The following is a 17,180-nucleotide window of genomic DNA, read 5'->3' as shown; positions in this document are numbered from 1 at the left end:
AATCGAGTTTTCATCAGATCTCGACGTTTGAAGGTCACAGGAAGCTTCTCTGACTATCCCCGCGAGGTTGCCACTATGTCTGTGTGTGTGTGTGACTATGTGACTCGCTTATAACTTTTGAACGACTGAACCGATCGGAACGTACTAAACGGCGTTCTAAAGAGTTCCCTCAAACTTAGATTTCCTGAAAATTTGAACCGATAGATTTTGAGAAATTTTGAAAAATCTCAAAAAAAATAAGAAAAAAATCATTTTTGAAAGTGGTTTTTTTGGAATATCTTTTAAACGGCTCTATCGATCAACTTCAAAAACTTATCCGCCCTCAAGCTTGAAAAACCACGCCGATCGTCGCTAATCCGGTAAAAATCGGTTGATTCGTTCGAGAGATATCGTGAACGAAAGAAAACCGAAAAAAGTGTTTTTTTGACATAACTTCGTCATTTCTTCTCGGATCGTTTTTAATAATGTAAAATAATTTCAGAGCTTAAAAAACCGCGTCGATCGCCGCCAAAAACGTAGAAATCGGTTGATTGGTTCGAGAGATATCCTCGATAAAATATTTAGAAACAAGTGTTTTTTTAACATAACTCCGACATTTTTTGGAATAACTTTTAAATGGCTTGACCGATCAATTCCAAAAACTGATCAGCTCTTAACATCAAAAACAACGTCGATCGCCGTCAAGCCGGTCAAAATTGGTCAATTCGTTCAAGAAATATCATGAACGAAAGAAAACCAGAAAAAGTGTTTTTTTGGAATTACTCCAAATTTCCTAGTTTTATCAATTCAAACTTGAAGATTCGTCATGAAACTAAAAAAATTGCGTCAAATGCTGCCAACCGCGTGGAAATCGGTTGATTCATTTAAAAGTTAGTGCCGTTTGAAAATTTAAAAAATATTGTTCTATGATACTTCTACCAGACTTGTAAGCTCGAAGAGCTCAAAATAACACATAAAATGTATTTTCGAGCTCGAAGAGCTCAAAAACGTCATTAGTGCAGTTTTATGCACCTAGGTATGGAATTAGCGGGAAGTTGCACGGATGGCCTTCAGGGTCTACCGTTTTTCTAATTTTTTTTTTTTAATTTTTAAACTGGAATATTTTTTAAGCGCGTCCTTAATTTTTGATTCTTTTAGCCGCATTAGAATCAATTTAACAAAATCATAAATTAGATAACTACTTTTTTAGAATACGAAATATCCAATGTGGTTAATTAACTTGTCTACGACAATTGTTGTTTATGATTGCGATGCTACAGCGTATTTTTTATTTATCGCAAGTTCAATTACGTAGATAAAGTGAATACTACATGAGTAATGCTAATAAGAATTTTATCATTTTCCTGGTGGAAAATCATTTGATACCTTTAGCCGCTCACTACGAAAATAATTATAAAAAAAGGCGACTAAATATTTGTGAGCTTCATCTGCAATAATTCATTCTTTTTTCTTCAAGAAATATGTGAGTATTTTATAAACTTTACACTAAAAATAAAAAATAAATAAATTTGCTTTGTTAAAATATTTTATTATTTCATAAAATTTTGATGTGAATAAATTTAAGTAGTTAAATAAATTAATGAAGAAATCAATAAGAAGTAAAATTATGTACCGTAAATTTATATAAATATTATTTAGCTGTTAATTATCCCTTTAAATTAAACAACCTTAAGGTTATGGGCCCAGTCTTCAATTTTTTAATTAATTTTTCTTTAGAATTGATATTATAAACTATTTACTAAAAAAAAATATTCTCAAAAATTCGATTTGCAGCAAAATTTAATTCTATTTTTTTATTTTATTAGTTTTTTATGTAAATAAATTAAAATAGTTAAAAAAATTACCGAAAAAATCAATAAAGAGTAAACTTACGTTCCAAAAATTTGTATAGATAGATAGATAGATAGATAAAAAAAATTTATTTGGCTCTGGAACCTAAAATGTATAAACATTTTTTTGTTATTAAGTAAGACGTTAAATTGATCAGCATTCAGGTTATGGGTCCAGACTCCAATTTTTTAATTATTTTTTTTTTTAATTTATTTCAGAGTTAAATTCCCGCCAAAAAATGTCAAAGCTCTTTGTTTTAATTGTTTTGATTGTTTTTTTGGCGAATACAATATATTGCTTTGATATTGCATCATTTTTCATGAGTGATAATGAAGAAAAAGAAGATTATAGTAATCAATGTCTGACAGTAGAAGATAGTGATCAAGTATGTACTACAACACAGAAAAAAAGGTTCACTTGAGCCAAGAAAATATTTTTCTTCCTAATTATTTTCTTGTGCGAAAAAAAAATTTTTTTTGACACAAGAAATTTCACTTATTCCAACAAAAATAATTTTCTTGATTTAAGAAATACGTATCGATCCAAGAAAATTTATTTAAGTCAAGAAAATCTTGTTTTGAGAAAATTCAGCCTCGAGCTCCAAAAAATTTAGTTCTTGATAGAAGTTAATTTTCTTGTCTTGAGAAAATTTCTCTCTTGCTCCAAAAAATTAAATATAAAGATAGAAGTAAATTTCCATTAATATTTTTATTGATTAACATGTCAAATGGGAAGATCAAATAATATTTCATCATTTTTTTTCATTTAATATGTATAATTGCACACTAAAATAATATAAAATGGGAATCAAATATTCAAGAGAAAAATTTTCTCAAAGTGAGAAAATTTTTTTCTCAGCTGAAGTAGGTGGCGCTGCTTCCCTAAAGTATCTAAAAATCTTGATCAAATATAAAAATTTACTGTATCAAGTATTTATGATAATTTGAATTAAGAAAAAATGACTTCCACCAAGAATAGAATTTAAAGAAAAATTTTTAGTTCGGCCAACACTACTTCGGTCTTCCTTCAGGCACCCGACAAATTTTCTTGAGCCAAGAATTTTGTTCTCCAGTCAAGAAACTTTTCTTTCTGTGTAAATATCGATGTTCTAATTAGCAAATTGTCTAACTTCATTTAAGAGAATCTTCCATTAGTATGAAAAAATAATTAGTTAAAAATTAATAAGAGTCTGAAATTTTAAGAAAAACATGAAAATTAAATTATACATTTAGCTTATTTAGCTTAAGTGGTAATATTCATTAAATTTTTCTTTTTTTTTAGTGTGGATCTACCGACGATTGCTGTGAAGATCTAACGTGTCACGCATTTGGAGAATGGAAAATGTGCATTAAAGAATAATTTATAATTACTTCAAAAAATAATTAATCAAACTGTTTATTGAAATAGATTTCAAGCTAAGGACATCTGAAATAAATTAATAAAATTTTTTTAGAACGATCATTTTTTTTTATTTTAGAATTAAACGCATTAATAATAAATATATCTTTACAATTTATTAATATGAATCAAAAAATTGTTATTATTATTATTTTTTAACTTCCCGCTAAGAAAATTGAGAATTTTCAAAAATCGGGAAGTTATTGTTTTCACCCTGTTTTTCGAAAATCGAGTTTTCATCAGATCTCGACGTTTTGAGGTCCTAGGAAGCTTTCCTGACTATTTCCGCGGTGATGTCACCGTGTCTGTATGTATGTATGTATGTGTGTGTGTGTGTGTGTGTGTGTGTTTTTTTTTTTTTGTTTTAAGGGGGGGGGAATCCTTTTTACGGATTCTAGGCATAGTTGTTTGGCCTGGATATGTGGCGACTCGACGCAGTGTCATACTAAAACTCGACGCTAGCGCCCCTACCCACTAAACCCTAAACCCCTTTTCCTCTTTCCCCTAATCCCTCATGGAAACCGCCGTTAGGCATTACTTCGTGATGTGTGTGTGTGTGTGTGTGTGTGTGTGTGTATGTATATAAATCTCTCATAACTGATGAACGGATCATCCGATTCGATGAAAACAAGCAGCATTCTGAAGAGTTCCTTTGCCCCTAGAATGTTGATACTAATTTACAGAATTTAAGTCGATCAATTTTGAGAAATCTCAAAAATAAAATTTCCAAAAATTCGTTTTCTTTAAATATCTTTTAAACGGCTAAACCGATCAATTCCAAAAAACTAATCAGCTCTTAACCTCAAAAAACAACGTCGATTGCCACCAGCCCGGTCAAAATCGGTTGATTTATTCGTGAGATATCGTTGTCGAAAAAAATTGAAAAAAAATGATTTTTTCAGAATTTCTATGAAATTTTTAGTCCGACCAGTTCGCGCTTAAAGATTTGTCAAATAACTCAAAAAACTGCGTTGAATGCCGTAAACCGAGAGAAAATCGGTTAATTCATTCAAAAGTTATTACGGTTTGAAAATTCGAAAAATAGTATTCTATAAAACTACCATCAGCTTTTTGAGCTCGAAGAGCTCAAAAGCACAGAACAGCGATTTATTTGAGCTCGGAGAGCTCAAAATTACACACAAATTATATTTTTGAGCTCGAAGAGCTTAAAAAATAAGTGAATTGTTGAGCACTTAGGTATGGAGGTAGCGGGAAGTTGCAGAGATGGCCTTCAGGGTCAACCGTTTTCCTAATTTTTTTTAATTGCTATTGTAATACTATTGTATTGTGTATATTCATTTAAATGCTAGTTTTTTTTTTAACTATCGATAAAGCTGCTCGGCTATTTTTAATTTATCCTGATAAATATAATTTTTAATCTTTTCCCAGCTAGGAAATATTTTACACAAATATCAAGGTTAAAAAGTATAATTTATTAATATTTAATCAAAAATTAAACACTTTTTGCTTGCGAATCATGTGATACTCTCGTTAGTTAACAACGAGAGTATGATGATGTAGAAGAAGGATAAATATATAAAGAGAGATTTGAAAATATTGGCTTTATTATTTTCAGTAAGAATCTGTTCTTTATTTATCAAAAAATATGTAAGTATTTTTTATAATATTAAATTCAATAAAAATAATGAAACTGTGTATAGTTGCCTGTATAAAATTATAGTAAAAAATCTAAAAAGTAGAAATGTTTGAAAATTTATCAATTAATTGATTTTTAAGCTTAATAAAATTTGATAACTTTTTCAAAATATTTTTTTTGAATTTGTAACATCTTCTAAAGATCTTTGATCAATAACTATTTATTGATACCTATCAGTTTGGATTAATCAGCATTAAGGTTATGGGCCCAGTCTTCAATTTTTTAATTATTCTTTTTATTTATTTATCAATTGTTTCTTTAAATTAATCAGCATTGAGAATATGTAAATAATCCGTGAATTAATTCTTTTATTTTTAAATTAAATCATTGAAAAAAAATAACAAAATGATAAATAAATAGGTAGTGTTTGCGCGTAAAACTGCCTTATCTCAGGACCCATAACATATTCAAGTAAATAAACTTTACTATAAAGAAATTACTAATAAACGTACAACCAATATAATATTTGAGATCGATTTAATTTTTTGGTTATTTTTTATTTTAGTTTAGATTAGTTATAAGACTGAATTATTAAAATGCAGCTAGATTTGGGTAGAAAACTAATTACCAACAAAAAATTTCATTTACTATACTTTCATGTAGACCGCATGAGAGTGCCAAAAGTAAATTATCTAGTTTAATTTTTTTAAACAGTGTTTGGAGTATTTAGTTAGTCTGGTAACCTTCTTTAGTGTATTTTTCATGTGTTTTAAATAAGCAAACCGATATATTCAATAGGCATTTGTTGTCACTCGTCCAGAATGAATTACCGACATCAAACTTTACTACATGTTCTTAAAGTTATGGGCCCAGTCTTCAATTTTTTAATTATTCTTTCTATTTATTTATCAATTGTTTCTTTAAATTATTCAGCAGCCAGGTTATGGGCCCAGCCTTCAATTTTTTGATTATTCTTTCTTAAAAATTGATTTTAGAGTTCAATTCCCGCCTAAAAATGTCAAAGCTCTTTATTTTTATTGTTTTGATTGCTGTTCTGGCAAACCTTTTGATACATTCAACCGTCATAGGTTGTATGTCGTTCGAAGATAATAAGTATTTATCTATTATTAATTATTATTATTAATCTATTTTGTATTTTTAGTGTCATACTGATGCTGCTAATTCTACATTTTCTTTATTAAAAAAAAAAAAATTCTATAAAAAAAATTAAAAATTAAATTAATCTTTCGGCTTTAATGTAATTTTAAAAAAATTCTTCTGTATTTAATAATATTAATTACATTTTTTTTTCTTTAGTGCTCGTCGACTCTTGACTGTTGTCCTGGCTTGGAATACAAGCAAAACGTGGATAAGTACTTCTGCCTTTAACCAAAATTTCCAATTACTTTTTAAAGTAACTAATACAGCTGGTTATTAAAAAATATTTCAAGCTATGTATATTCAAAATTAATCAATAAAATTTGTAATTTAAAAAACAAAAATTCAAAATGTTATTGCCAATAAAAATTGATATCCACATTTTCAATTAATTCCATTACAACTTACAAAAGTGAAAAATAAATATGGTTCATTGATTACGATATATATGACTACTGATACTTTTGAAATTATAAAAAAATTTATTTTCCTGCTTCTAATTAAATGATAAGATTAAATAATTGCCTTTTTACAATACGAAATTAGTAAAGTTAACGATTAGAATATTTTTAACAGACGTCATTGTTATTCTAGTGTGTTTTATTTATTTATCACAAGTTCAATTATGTTGATAAAATTAATAATTTGTAAATAATGTAATCATTTTCCTCGTTGAAAGTCATGTGACACCTTCTTCAGCTCCTCACATGAATATTCATATAAAAAGGCGACTGAATTTTAGTGGAAATTGTCTGCAATAATACTTCGATCCTTTCGCATCCAGAAATATGTGAGTATTTTACAAACTATTTAATAAAAAAAATACAAATAAATTTGTTCTGACAAAAAAATTGTTCCTATTTTATTATTTCATTAAAATTTTATGTTTAAAAATTCAAATAGATGAAAAAATTAATTAAGACATCAATGAAAAGTAAAATTATGTACCAAAAATTTATACGAATGTTATTTACTTATTAATAATTGTCTCTCTAAATTGATGAGCCTACAGGTTATGGGCTATGGGCCCACCCATGTAGAAAAATATTATATTGCAATATAATCTGAATATAATAATTTGCACATATAATGGAATATAATTAAATTATATTGTAATATAATGAGATTATATTTCAATATAATGTATTATATTGTATTCTAGATAGCTGAAAATTTTGGAGTTTAGATGATTTTGCTGTAAATAATTTAAATTTTATCAAAAATAATTATTAATACACATAGTTACTGCATAATATTTTTATTCGATTTAACTCACAGGTTAATAAATATTTACAGTATATTTTTGTCAAAATATTCATTATAAAACAATGTAATTTTTCAAATTTTGTCAAAATTAGCTTTGTAAACTTAAATTTTTTAGCGAACAAACATAATTTTTTACTTTTAAAACTTTTCCTTCGATATCATCTAGCTCAACTGCTACTAAACAAAACATCTCCCGAATTTCTGTAATGTAATCTAATTGAGTTTTTTTTTCGTCAGTTATGGTCACTATAATAGAGTCTACAGAGCATGCTCTGTCCTCTGCAGGTAATCAATTCTCGTATAATTGCAAATGAAAAATTTCTAAAAGATATAAAAAATTGAATTATACCAAAACATTGATTATTATTCCATGAAATGCAAGAGTTGCACCTTTTTTTTTCTCTGAGATAATTTTCTGAACTGTTTTGAGCTACAATTATTTTATTATAGCTCAGTTTTAAAGTAAAACTATTAAATTAGAGAAGACTGTTAGCATGCACGAATAAAAACGAACTGTATTTAGTTATGCTGTTTTATTCTGCCTAGACAGTTACAAAAATTTGTGTGTGTAAAATAAGAGATCTTAGAATCAACTAACTTATACAAAAATCTTAGTATAACATTACAACTTAGATTAGGGCGTAAATTTGTCAAGCAAAAATAAGGAAAGGGAAAGCAAGCATTATTATTGGTGGAAAAGTACGGAAAAATCTAAGGAAGAATATTTTAAGGAAACTATTGGCTAATTAGAGGAATAGAAGGCGGATGTATATTGTCAACTTTAGGCGCAAGAGGGGGTATGAGGTACTGACATCAGGTAAGGACTTGAAGGGACTAATGATTTATGATAGGCTGCGGACTTGCAGGCGTCTAAGCAAAAACTTGGGAAAATATTGTAATTAAAGAAATGTGGGTATTGTAAATAAAAACTAGCTTAAAAAATAAGGTAATAAAACGTAAATATAAGTGATAGGCTTAAGCTGTAATATTAGGATTAACTTATAAATAATCGTAAAACATTTTAGTCTGTATGCTGAAAAATAAGGATTATTTTCTACACTGATAAAAGGATTTGTTTATAGTTAAAAATATTTGTTAATATTTAACAAATCATTTATTAGAGACCACTTTTTAGTCCTTAACAAATATTTCTTAGTATTTAAAAGATTTATTAACATTTAATAAATGAATATCAGATTTATTAAATACAAACAAATCATTTTAAATACTAAGAAATATTTGTTTGATACTAAAAATGGTCTCTAATAAATGATTTGTTAACTATTAACAAATATTTTTAATACAAATAAATCCTTCTATCAGTGTAAATAATTAAAATTTCCAAAGATAGAATGTCTTGGTTAAGGTATACAAACTACAATAGATGGGAAAAACCTACACGGACAGTAAATAACAAATCGAAATACAGCTGTTAAAACTAGAAATTATTTTGAGTATTTAAAAAGTAACCAAATTTATAGCTGTCTGGGTCCTTCAGATAAAGATGACAATGAGTAGAAAAAATCCAGAAAGTTAGTAAATGAACTATGTTAATTATTAATTGTATGTGTAAGAAATTATTGAAAAAAGTAAAAATTAATCAAATTGAATTGAGACCGAACATGAACTATAAATTTTGGAATCAATTGTTGCTCTGGCATAGATTGTAAATATTTCCCGCTCTAGAATGTCAACGTCTATCAAAGTTTCGTTATGTACACTGATAGAAGGATTTGTTTATAGTTAAAAATATTTGTTAATATTTAACAAATCATTTATTAGAGACCGCTTTTTAGTCTTTAACAAATATTTTTTAGTATTTAAAAAGATTTATTAATATTTAATAAATGAATATCAGATTTATTAAATACAAACAAATCATTTTAAATACTAAGAAATATTTGTTTAATACTAAAAAGTGGTCTCTAATAAATGATTTGTTAACTATTAACAAAGATTTTTTAATACAAATAAATCCTTCTATCAGTGTATGGCTAACATTACTGGTCTCGTAACTAATTTATTACTTTATGACTTCATGAGTTATTTGTCCAAAAGAGCTCAAAATGTGAAAAACGGTGCTTTGAGCTTGAAAAGCTCAAATATTAACAACAAAACACATATTAAGGCACTTCGAATTCAAACTTAGCGGGAAGATCTAGGGTTGGTCTGCGCGGTCAACCGATTTCTAGTTTTTTCTTTTTTATTCCAAAAGTAAAAAATAAATTTTTACTTGTTGTTTTTCCTAGACAGATTCAGCAAGACTATTAGGAAATTTATTATTGTGTTGACTGTTTATTAGTTTTTTATAGCTAAACTCGAGAATTTGCAGATTTTTAGTTTACATTATAATGCATTGTATTGGAATACATATAATCTGATTATATTGCAATATAATCAGATTATATTCCATTATATGCGCAAATTATTATATTCAGATTATCTTAGAATATAATATTTTTCTACATAGGCAGTCTTCTATTTTTTAATTATTCTTTCTTTAAATCTGATTTTAGAGTTCAATTCCTGCCGAAAAATGTCCAAGCTTTTCATATTGATTGTTTTGATTGCAGTTTTGGCGAATATTTTGATTTCTTCAACTGTTATGGCTTGTTGGGATGAAACTGATAATGATTTAGTATATATTATTAATTAATATTTATTTGCTAAGAAATTTGACTCACTGATGTTAAAAATTTGACTTTTTTCTTCATTTTGAGAAACAGAATATTAATAAAAAAACAATAAAATTTCTTGATACTAAAATTAGTCAACGTTTAACAATTTTTTATTTTTTTCTTAAAAAAAAATTATAAAAATTTGTAGATGTCGGCTAATTTTATTTTCATAAAATTTCATGATACTGTAATTGTGAAACAACTGACAAATTTTATAAATTTTTTAAATAATAAATTATAGCAAGAAAAATTTATTTAAAAAATTCCATCTTTAGAAGCTTTAAATTATGAGTGCAATTTTTTATAAATAATTTTTTTAGCCTAGTTTATTATTCAACAAAAAATATTCATTAAATTATTTGTTTACATTAGTGTACATCTGATGATCAATGCTGCTCACCGACGACGTGCAAGCTGTGGGTAGATCGGTGGATGTGTGGTTAATTACAATTTCTGATTACTTTTTAAAGTAAATACAACTGGTTATTGAAAAATATTCCAAGCTATGTACACCCAAAATAAATCAATTAAATTTCTTTGAGAAGATAATTTTTGTTTTTTTTTTTTAGACTTAAAATCAAAAAATGGTCTCATCAATAAAAATTAATTTCATCTGCTCGCATTACTTTACAATTAATTTTAAATAAGAATTAAATTATGAAAATATTTTTTTAACTGCAAACAATATTACTCGAAAGAAAGTTAAATACTTTTTAAGCTTTATTAAAAAAAAAGTTCGATCTTACAGGACATAGCTGGAACTTTTCACTCTTTGTTCAAAAATCTGATAATTATTTAAGAAAAATTTTTTTCTTATTTTCAAACTGCGATATTTTTCTAATGCGTCGTTTGTTTTTGATTTTTTTAATAGTATGACTCAAATTAATAACATTTTTAAAATTAAAACTTTAAATTTTAACATTATTTTTACATAATGTAATTTTTCCCTTTATCTTTTTTTCTTACACAGAAAGAAAAATTTCTTGACTGGAGAACAAAATTCTTGACTGGAGAAAATTTGTCGGGTGCCTGAAAGAAGACCGAAGTTGTGTTGGCTGAAGTAAAAACTTTTCGAGAAATTCTATTCTTGGTGGAAGTAATTTTTTCTTAATTCAAATTATCATAAATACTTGATACAATAAATTTTTGTATTTGATCAAGATTTTTAGATACTTTAGGGAAGCAGCGCCACCTACTTCAGCTGAGAAAATTTTTCTCTTGAATATTTGATACCCTTTTTATATTATTTTAGCGTGCAACTATACATATTGAATGAAAAAAAATGATGAAATATCATTTGATCTTCCCATTTGACATGTTAATCAATAAAAATATTAATGAAAATTTACTTCTATCTCTATATTTAATTTTTTGGAGCAAGAGAGAAATTTTCTCAAGACAAGAAAATTTACTTCAATCAAGAACTAAATTTTTTGGAGCAAGAGGCTGAATTTTCTCAAAACAACAAGATTTTCTTGACTTGAATAAATTTTCTTGGATCAAGATACGTATTTCTTAAAGCATGAGAATTAATTTAGTTTAAATAAGTGAAATTTTTTGTGTCAAAAAATTTTTTTTTTCGCTCAAGAAAATAATCGGGAAGAAATGTACTATTTTATTTAATGTTGAAAATAAGGTTCCGCGCGACTTTTGTCACACGCCCACGCCGATGCTAAAATACGATGGAATACATAGGAATACAGCGGGAGGAAAACCGAACTTTCGGCATTGGTAGGAGAAAAAAAATTTGTAATTTAAAAAACAAAAATTCAAAATGTTATTGCCAATAAAAATTAATATTCACATTTTTAATTAATTCCATTACAACTTACAAAAGTGAAAAATAAATATGGTTTATTGATTACGATATATATTACTACTGATACTTTTGAAATTATGAAAAAACATTATTTTTTCCCCTCCGGGCGTAAAGCGTTAACTTTAGCCCCGCTGTGCGAAACGAAGTTGCCGCTTTACGCCTTCGTCGGGGAAAAAAATAGTATACACTCCTCGGGAAGTAAATAAGAAAGCCTCAGATCACATGTTTGTTGACCTCGGCTTCGCCTCGGCCAACAATTATCTGTGATCTGAGACATTTATTACTTTACTTCCCTAGGGGTGTAATATACTATTTCCTGCTTTTAATTAAATGATAAGGTTAAATAATTGCTTTTTTACAATACAAAGTTAGCAAGGTTAACGAGTATAATATTTTTAACAGACGTCATTTTCATTCTAATGCGTATTTACTTAATTTAATATTATTTTTAAAATTAAAAATCTGAATATTAATTTTTACAGCTTCAACATTATTTTTACATAATATAATTTTTCCCTTTTTCTTTTTTTCGTGCAATAATTTTATCAGGAATTTCTGCACAAAAATTTTTAATGATGTAAAAAATGTTTATAATTTTAAATAAATAAATTTTAATAAAACTTCATTAAAATAAAAATTATTGCTGTAATTTCAATCATATCGTCTACTTTTTGTTTATTGTTAAAACTTTTTCCTTTGAAAATACTATCAGTAATTATTTGACAATTTAAATAGATAAAATGTATCGATAATTAGGCATTGAGCATAAGTGCATTTATTTTTTACCAAACAAGCGATTCGTCCTTGTCGATTATACTCAATAATAATCATTTTTTCTTTATAAACACAATATATAAATTGACACACATTATTAAGGCTTACTGTATTCTACTATTTGTCTACAATACGACCTAGTGCTGTGTACGCTTCAAAAACATTGAGTAAATTTTAATTAATTATTTTTTTATAAATTAAGTAAAAATGTCTGAGAACTTTTCGGAATAATATTTATATTTATATTGACTTATTAAATTATTTTTATAGAGCAACTAATTTTATAAAAATCTATAAATGTCAAAGCTCTTTGGGTTGATTGGTTTAATTTTTGTCCTCGTTAATATTATGACGGATGCAATTGTAGAGGGTTGTTACGCCGATGATGAATATCTAAGAATTATTAAAGATAAATTTTTGCGATGTTTGCCTCAGAAAATTTCATTTTTGCTAATTTATCTTTTTGTCTTTATTGTACGAAAGATTCTCAATGCTGCAGCAAAAAGTGCTTCGACTACGGATATGGTTACGTCGCTTGCGTTGGACCTTAATTAATCAATTTTCATATATATAAAATGTAAGCATATTAAAAGATGAATAATTACTTTTTTATTTTTGAATGATTACTAGTAAATTTTAATAAAAAATTTTTTTGGGTATTAATAAAAATTATAAAATTATTTTTGATTTATAGAATGTAAATTTGAAGACAATTGCAATTTTTACATAATAAAAAAAAAAAAAGAAAACTAATTACACAAAGCTGTACGGAAAAAAAAATTCTGTTAAAATTACAGAGTAATTTGTTAATTTTTTAATTTCACTTCTTGACAATGTCAAATTAACAAATTGACAATGTCAATTTTACATTGAAAAAAATTTTAATTTAGCTTGTGAAAAAAATTTTAAATTCACAAAAAAAAATGTTAATTTTATACAGTATAAAATTTTGCGTTATTGGGTCAAAAAAATTTTTTGTTAAATATTAAGAGAATTAATTAACACAAAAAGTATTAATTAAAATATTTATACAGATCTATTTCTATAAACTAACCATTTTTTCTTAATAAAAATTTAATTATTCAATTCTACACAAAAAAAAAAAAATTAAATTGAATCAAGAGAAAAATTTTTTGACCAAGAAAATATTTTTGAAAAGTTTCATTGCCTTGAATAAAGACGAAAAATTATTGAACTAGATAAAATTTTTTAGTTTTAGAACTTTTCTACTCAAATCAAGAAGATTAAGTTGTTTAAAATTGTTTACTTGATTCAAGTAATTTTTTTTTCTGTGTAAAAATTAAAAAAATGTTCCCCTATAAACTTGACACCACTTTCATATAAATACAACCTGAAATGCCCTTATAATTTTTACATAACCATTTTATCAATTTTCACGTCAAATTATCCCCATGAGGAAGTATTTACACAATAAAGTGTTAAATATTTAACACAAAATTTTTTATACTTTACATTGAAAGAAAACACTATATAAAGCTGTACAATACTAAACATAATTATATAAATTTTTTTTCTGGATGTTTTCAAAAATCCGTTTATAGAAATAAATACACAAAAAAAATTTAATTGAAGCAAGAGAAAAATTCTTTAACCAAGAAAAATTTCTTACTTTAACAATTTTTTTACTCAGATCAAGAAGATGAAGTTCTTTAAAATTGTTTACTTGATTCAATTTTTTTTTCTGTGTGAAAATTGAAAAAATCTATCCCTATAAATTTAACAACACTTTAAAACTCTGAAAAAAAAGTTCTTGACTGGAGTGTAAATTTTCTCGGCTCAAGAAAATATTAAGGAAGATTGAAAATTTCTTAAATGAAGTCATAATTTCTTGACTCAAGAAAATTTTCTTAGACTAAGAATAATTTCTTAACTCAAGAATTTATTCTCTTGACTCAAGAAAATCATTTTCTTCAAAATGGTATTCTTGGTTCAAGAGTTTGGCTCTTGAGTCAACTCAATTTTTTTATCAGTGTAAGAATAAAGTTTTTTGTCAAAAAACTAGCCTTATAATAAAACGTGTTATTTTAAGGTTAAGAAAACCAATTTTTTTAAATCAAGAAAACTTGAGTAAAAAATTTAGTATTATAGGTGGAAAAAATTTTTTTTTCCAGTGTAGTATTTAAGAAATCATTTCTTAGTATTTAATAAATATTTTTTAAATACGAAGAAATGATTTCTTAAATACAAAGAAATTTTTTTAAATACTAAGAAATCCTTCTATCAGTGATATAAAAATCCAACCTGAAATGCCCTTAAAATTTTTACACAACCATTTAATAAATTTCCGTCCAATCCTTCCGCATGAAGAATAACAAAATCATGAAAAGCCTAAACCTAATCTTACCTTGACACTCATTAGCATCCTTAGCAGTAGCCCTGGCCCAAGGTCTGTCAAAATGAAAGGGTTTGCACCTCTCACAGTCTCTTCCCGCGGTGTTATGCTTGCACTCACAAGCCACCTCGTTATCCTTGCCCATGACACACCTGGAGGCATGTCCGTTGCACTTGCACCTGCCGCCGACCGCGAGGTCCGAAACCGCGTAATGATGAGCCATAGCCGTCCCAGCCCCGGCCATAACGATAGTAGTCGGCGGGACCTCGGGCTGGAACCCCATTTCCTCAATATCCATCGCGTCATTCGAGTGCATTTGCGCCTGGGGGGCCAGAATCTGATGGACCGAGGGCAAAACAGTCACCTGATCCATCCCAGATCCATGCAGGAGATTATTCTTATGATTCAGGTTCTTCATCTTCTCCCTCTCCTCCCTCTCCCTCTCCCGTTTGGTCAGTTCCTCGATCCCCAAATCCTCCGCACTCATTAATTCCGGCTGCGGAATGTGCAATCGATTAAAAATCACCCTAATATCTGTGGCAGTGACCCAATCTTGGAGCACAGGAGAATTGTCAAAGTCCGCGGCGGAAGGTCTCCCCTCCAGAGTGCTAAATGCGATCCGTCCGGCCGGGCCAAGGCCATCCCCTCCAGTGAACCTGTGGCTGTCCGTACAGCGAGCCTCTTGCTCGTTAGCCTTCGTGATTGTCGCACGATTCGGCCGGCCGTACACTTTCCGGCACTGGGAGGAGTAAAATTGAAACGGCTGCCAGGTTTTTCCGTAATCCGTCGACTTGTAGATCGCTATCGAGTCCGGCTTAGCCGCTTTGGGGCAAAATTGCAAGCTCACATAAGTCAATTCGTATTTTTTGCCTAAAGATAAGGTCAGAGTGACGTTATCGGGCGGAGCGTTGAAACTTTGGGAAGATACAAGCGGCTCGCTTCGCCAACAAGTTACATTGTTCGGATTGTTTAAATCTGTTAAGTGGCTCGCGGGAAATCGTCGACGCGGAGTTGTATCGTCGCAAACGTGACACTGCCCCACTCCTGAAGCTCCGTGCGGCTCTTGCACGTCGCAGTAGCGCGTAGGGCCGCCTGTTCCGCAGGTTGATGATGCTTCGACGGAGCGGCCGAATGCTGCATTTACAAAGTCGGGGATACAACGCCGCGGACGCTCTTCGTCGTAGCATGGATCCGCGGGCATTGCTTGGCTTGAAAACATTTTTGCGTAAATTTCACTGCATTTCACTTTGTTTATTGTTAGGATTATTGTTATTATTAGTAACACTGATGAACACTTAAATTTAAATAAAGCCATTTTTTTAATTTTTTTTAAAAACTTTTTTAGATTAGAAAAGTTTCATTTTTTTTAATAATTTTATTTTAAATAAAATTTATTTTTTTTTTTTACTGATTTTATTTTTATTTTTTTATTGATTTTATTTTTAATAAAATTTATTTTTATTTTTTATTGATTTTGATTTTTAATAAAATTTATTTTTATTTTTTATTGATTTTTTTTTTAATAATTTTAGTTTGTTATTTATTAAATGTTAATTTTTAAAGAACTCCCGATTAAACACTCCCGAAAAAAAAGCGCGAAATTTTAGAAGTCTTAAGTAAAAGTTTTACTGAGATTGAATTTAAGACGAGAGACGACACTAGATACACACGAATCTGGTGGCGGCTAGCCGCTAACTGAGCGGGATCTCGCGCAGAGTTGTACAGGCCCTCCCTGAAAGCTCGACTCCCCTTCCGTGCTCCACCAGTGTATAGGTAGCGGCCAATCGCACTCACGCGAAACTAACCATCTCTCTTCTTATTATTATTATTGTTATTATTGTAAGGATCCAGAAAGACAGATGAGATGAGATGAAGAGATACGGATTACGAGGGATGCTAAACCGCCGGTTCGACAAGTGTTATTGTTTTTTAATTGTCTGGTGATGACAGCATTTGGAAACTTTGTCTTGGACAGTCTAGAGTGAATTAAGGAGGATTTTTTTTTATTGTTAAAGGGTAAGCTTGCGACTTTTTGGAAAAAAATTTTAATTAATGGATTTAAATGTTTTCTAGGAGTCAATTTCATAAATTTGAAAATTAAGAAAGTTATTATTGCGTTTAGAAATATTTTTCTGAATCAAGAAATTTTTTTTTCGACTGAAAAATTTATTATCGATTAAATTAATTATTTATTAGTTAGTTATTTAGGATCGACGATAAAAAAAATTTATTTGAATCAAAAGAAAAATTCTTGAACTAAGAAAATAATTTTGAAGAGTTTTATTTTCTTGAATCAAGTTAAATTTG

General features: G+C 28.2%; 1 protein-coding gene and 2 long non-coding RNA genes across 3 annotated transcripts in view; 2 read left to right on the top strand and 1 right to left on the bottom strand.

The window, feature by feature from the left end:
- The window catches only part of LOC123264388 (netrin-3-like), a 228,927-nt gene extending 212,695 nt beyond the window's left edge, over positions 1-16,232 (bottom strand). The window contains exon 1 of the mRNA XM_044727674.1: positions 14,886-16,232. Within this exon, the coding sequence (XP_044583609.1) occupies positions 14,886-16,188 (1,303 nt within the window). The 5' untranslated portion in view covers positions 16,189-16,232. The remainder of the gene's footprint in view (positions 1-14,885) is intronic.
- Positions 1,296-3,288, top strand: LOC123264408. Its single transcript, XR_006509334.1, has 3 exons — positions 1,296-1,462; positions 2,049-2,215; positions 3,112-3,288. It is a non-coding gene; the product is annotated as an uncharacterized LOC123264408 (long non-coding RNA).
- On the top strand, positions 6,666-10,464 carry LOC123264405. The gene is made up of 3 exons (XR_006509330.1): positions 6,666-6,773; positions 9,766-9,887; positions 10,300-10,464. It is a non-coding gene; the product is annotated as an uncharacterized LOC123264405 (long non-coding RNA).
- Positions 16,233-17,180: the final 948 nt, after the last annotated feature.

The sequence above is a fragment of the Cotesia glomerata genome, linkage group LG4 (assembly GCF_020080835.1).
Source record: "Cotesia glomerata isolate CgM1 linkage group LG4, MPM_Cglom_v2.3, whole genome shotgun sequence".
Lineage (NCBI taxonomy): Eukaryota > Metazoa > Arthropoda > Insecta > Hymenoptera > Braconidae > Cotesia > Cotesia glomerata.
Note: the sequence above shows the minus strand (reverse complement) of the source record. Positions and strands in the feature narration are given on the sequence as shown.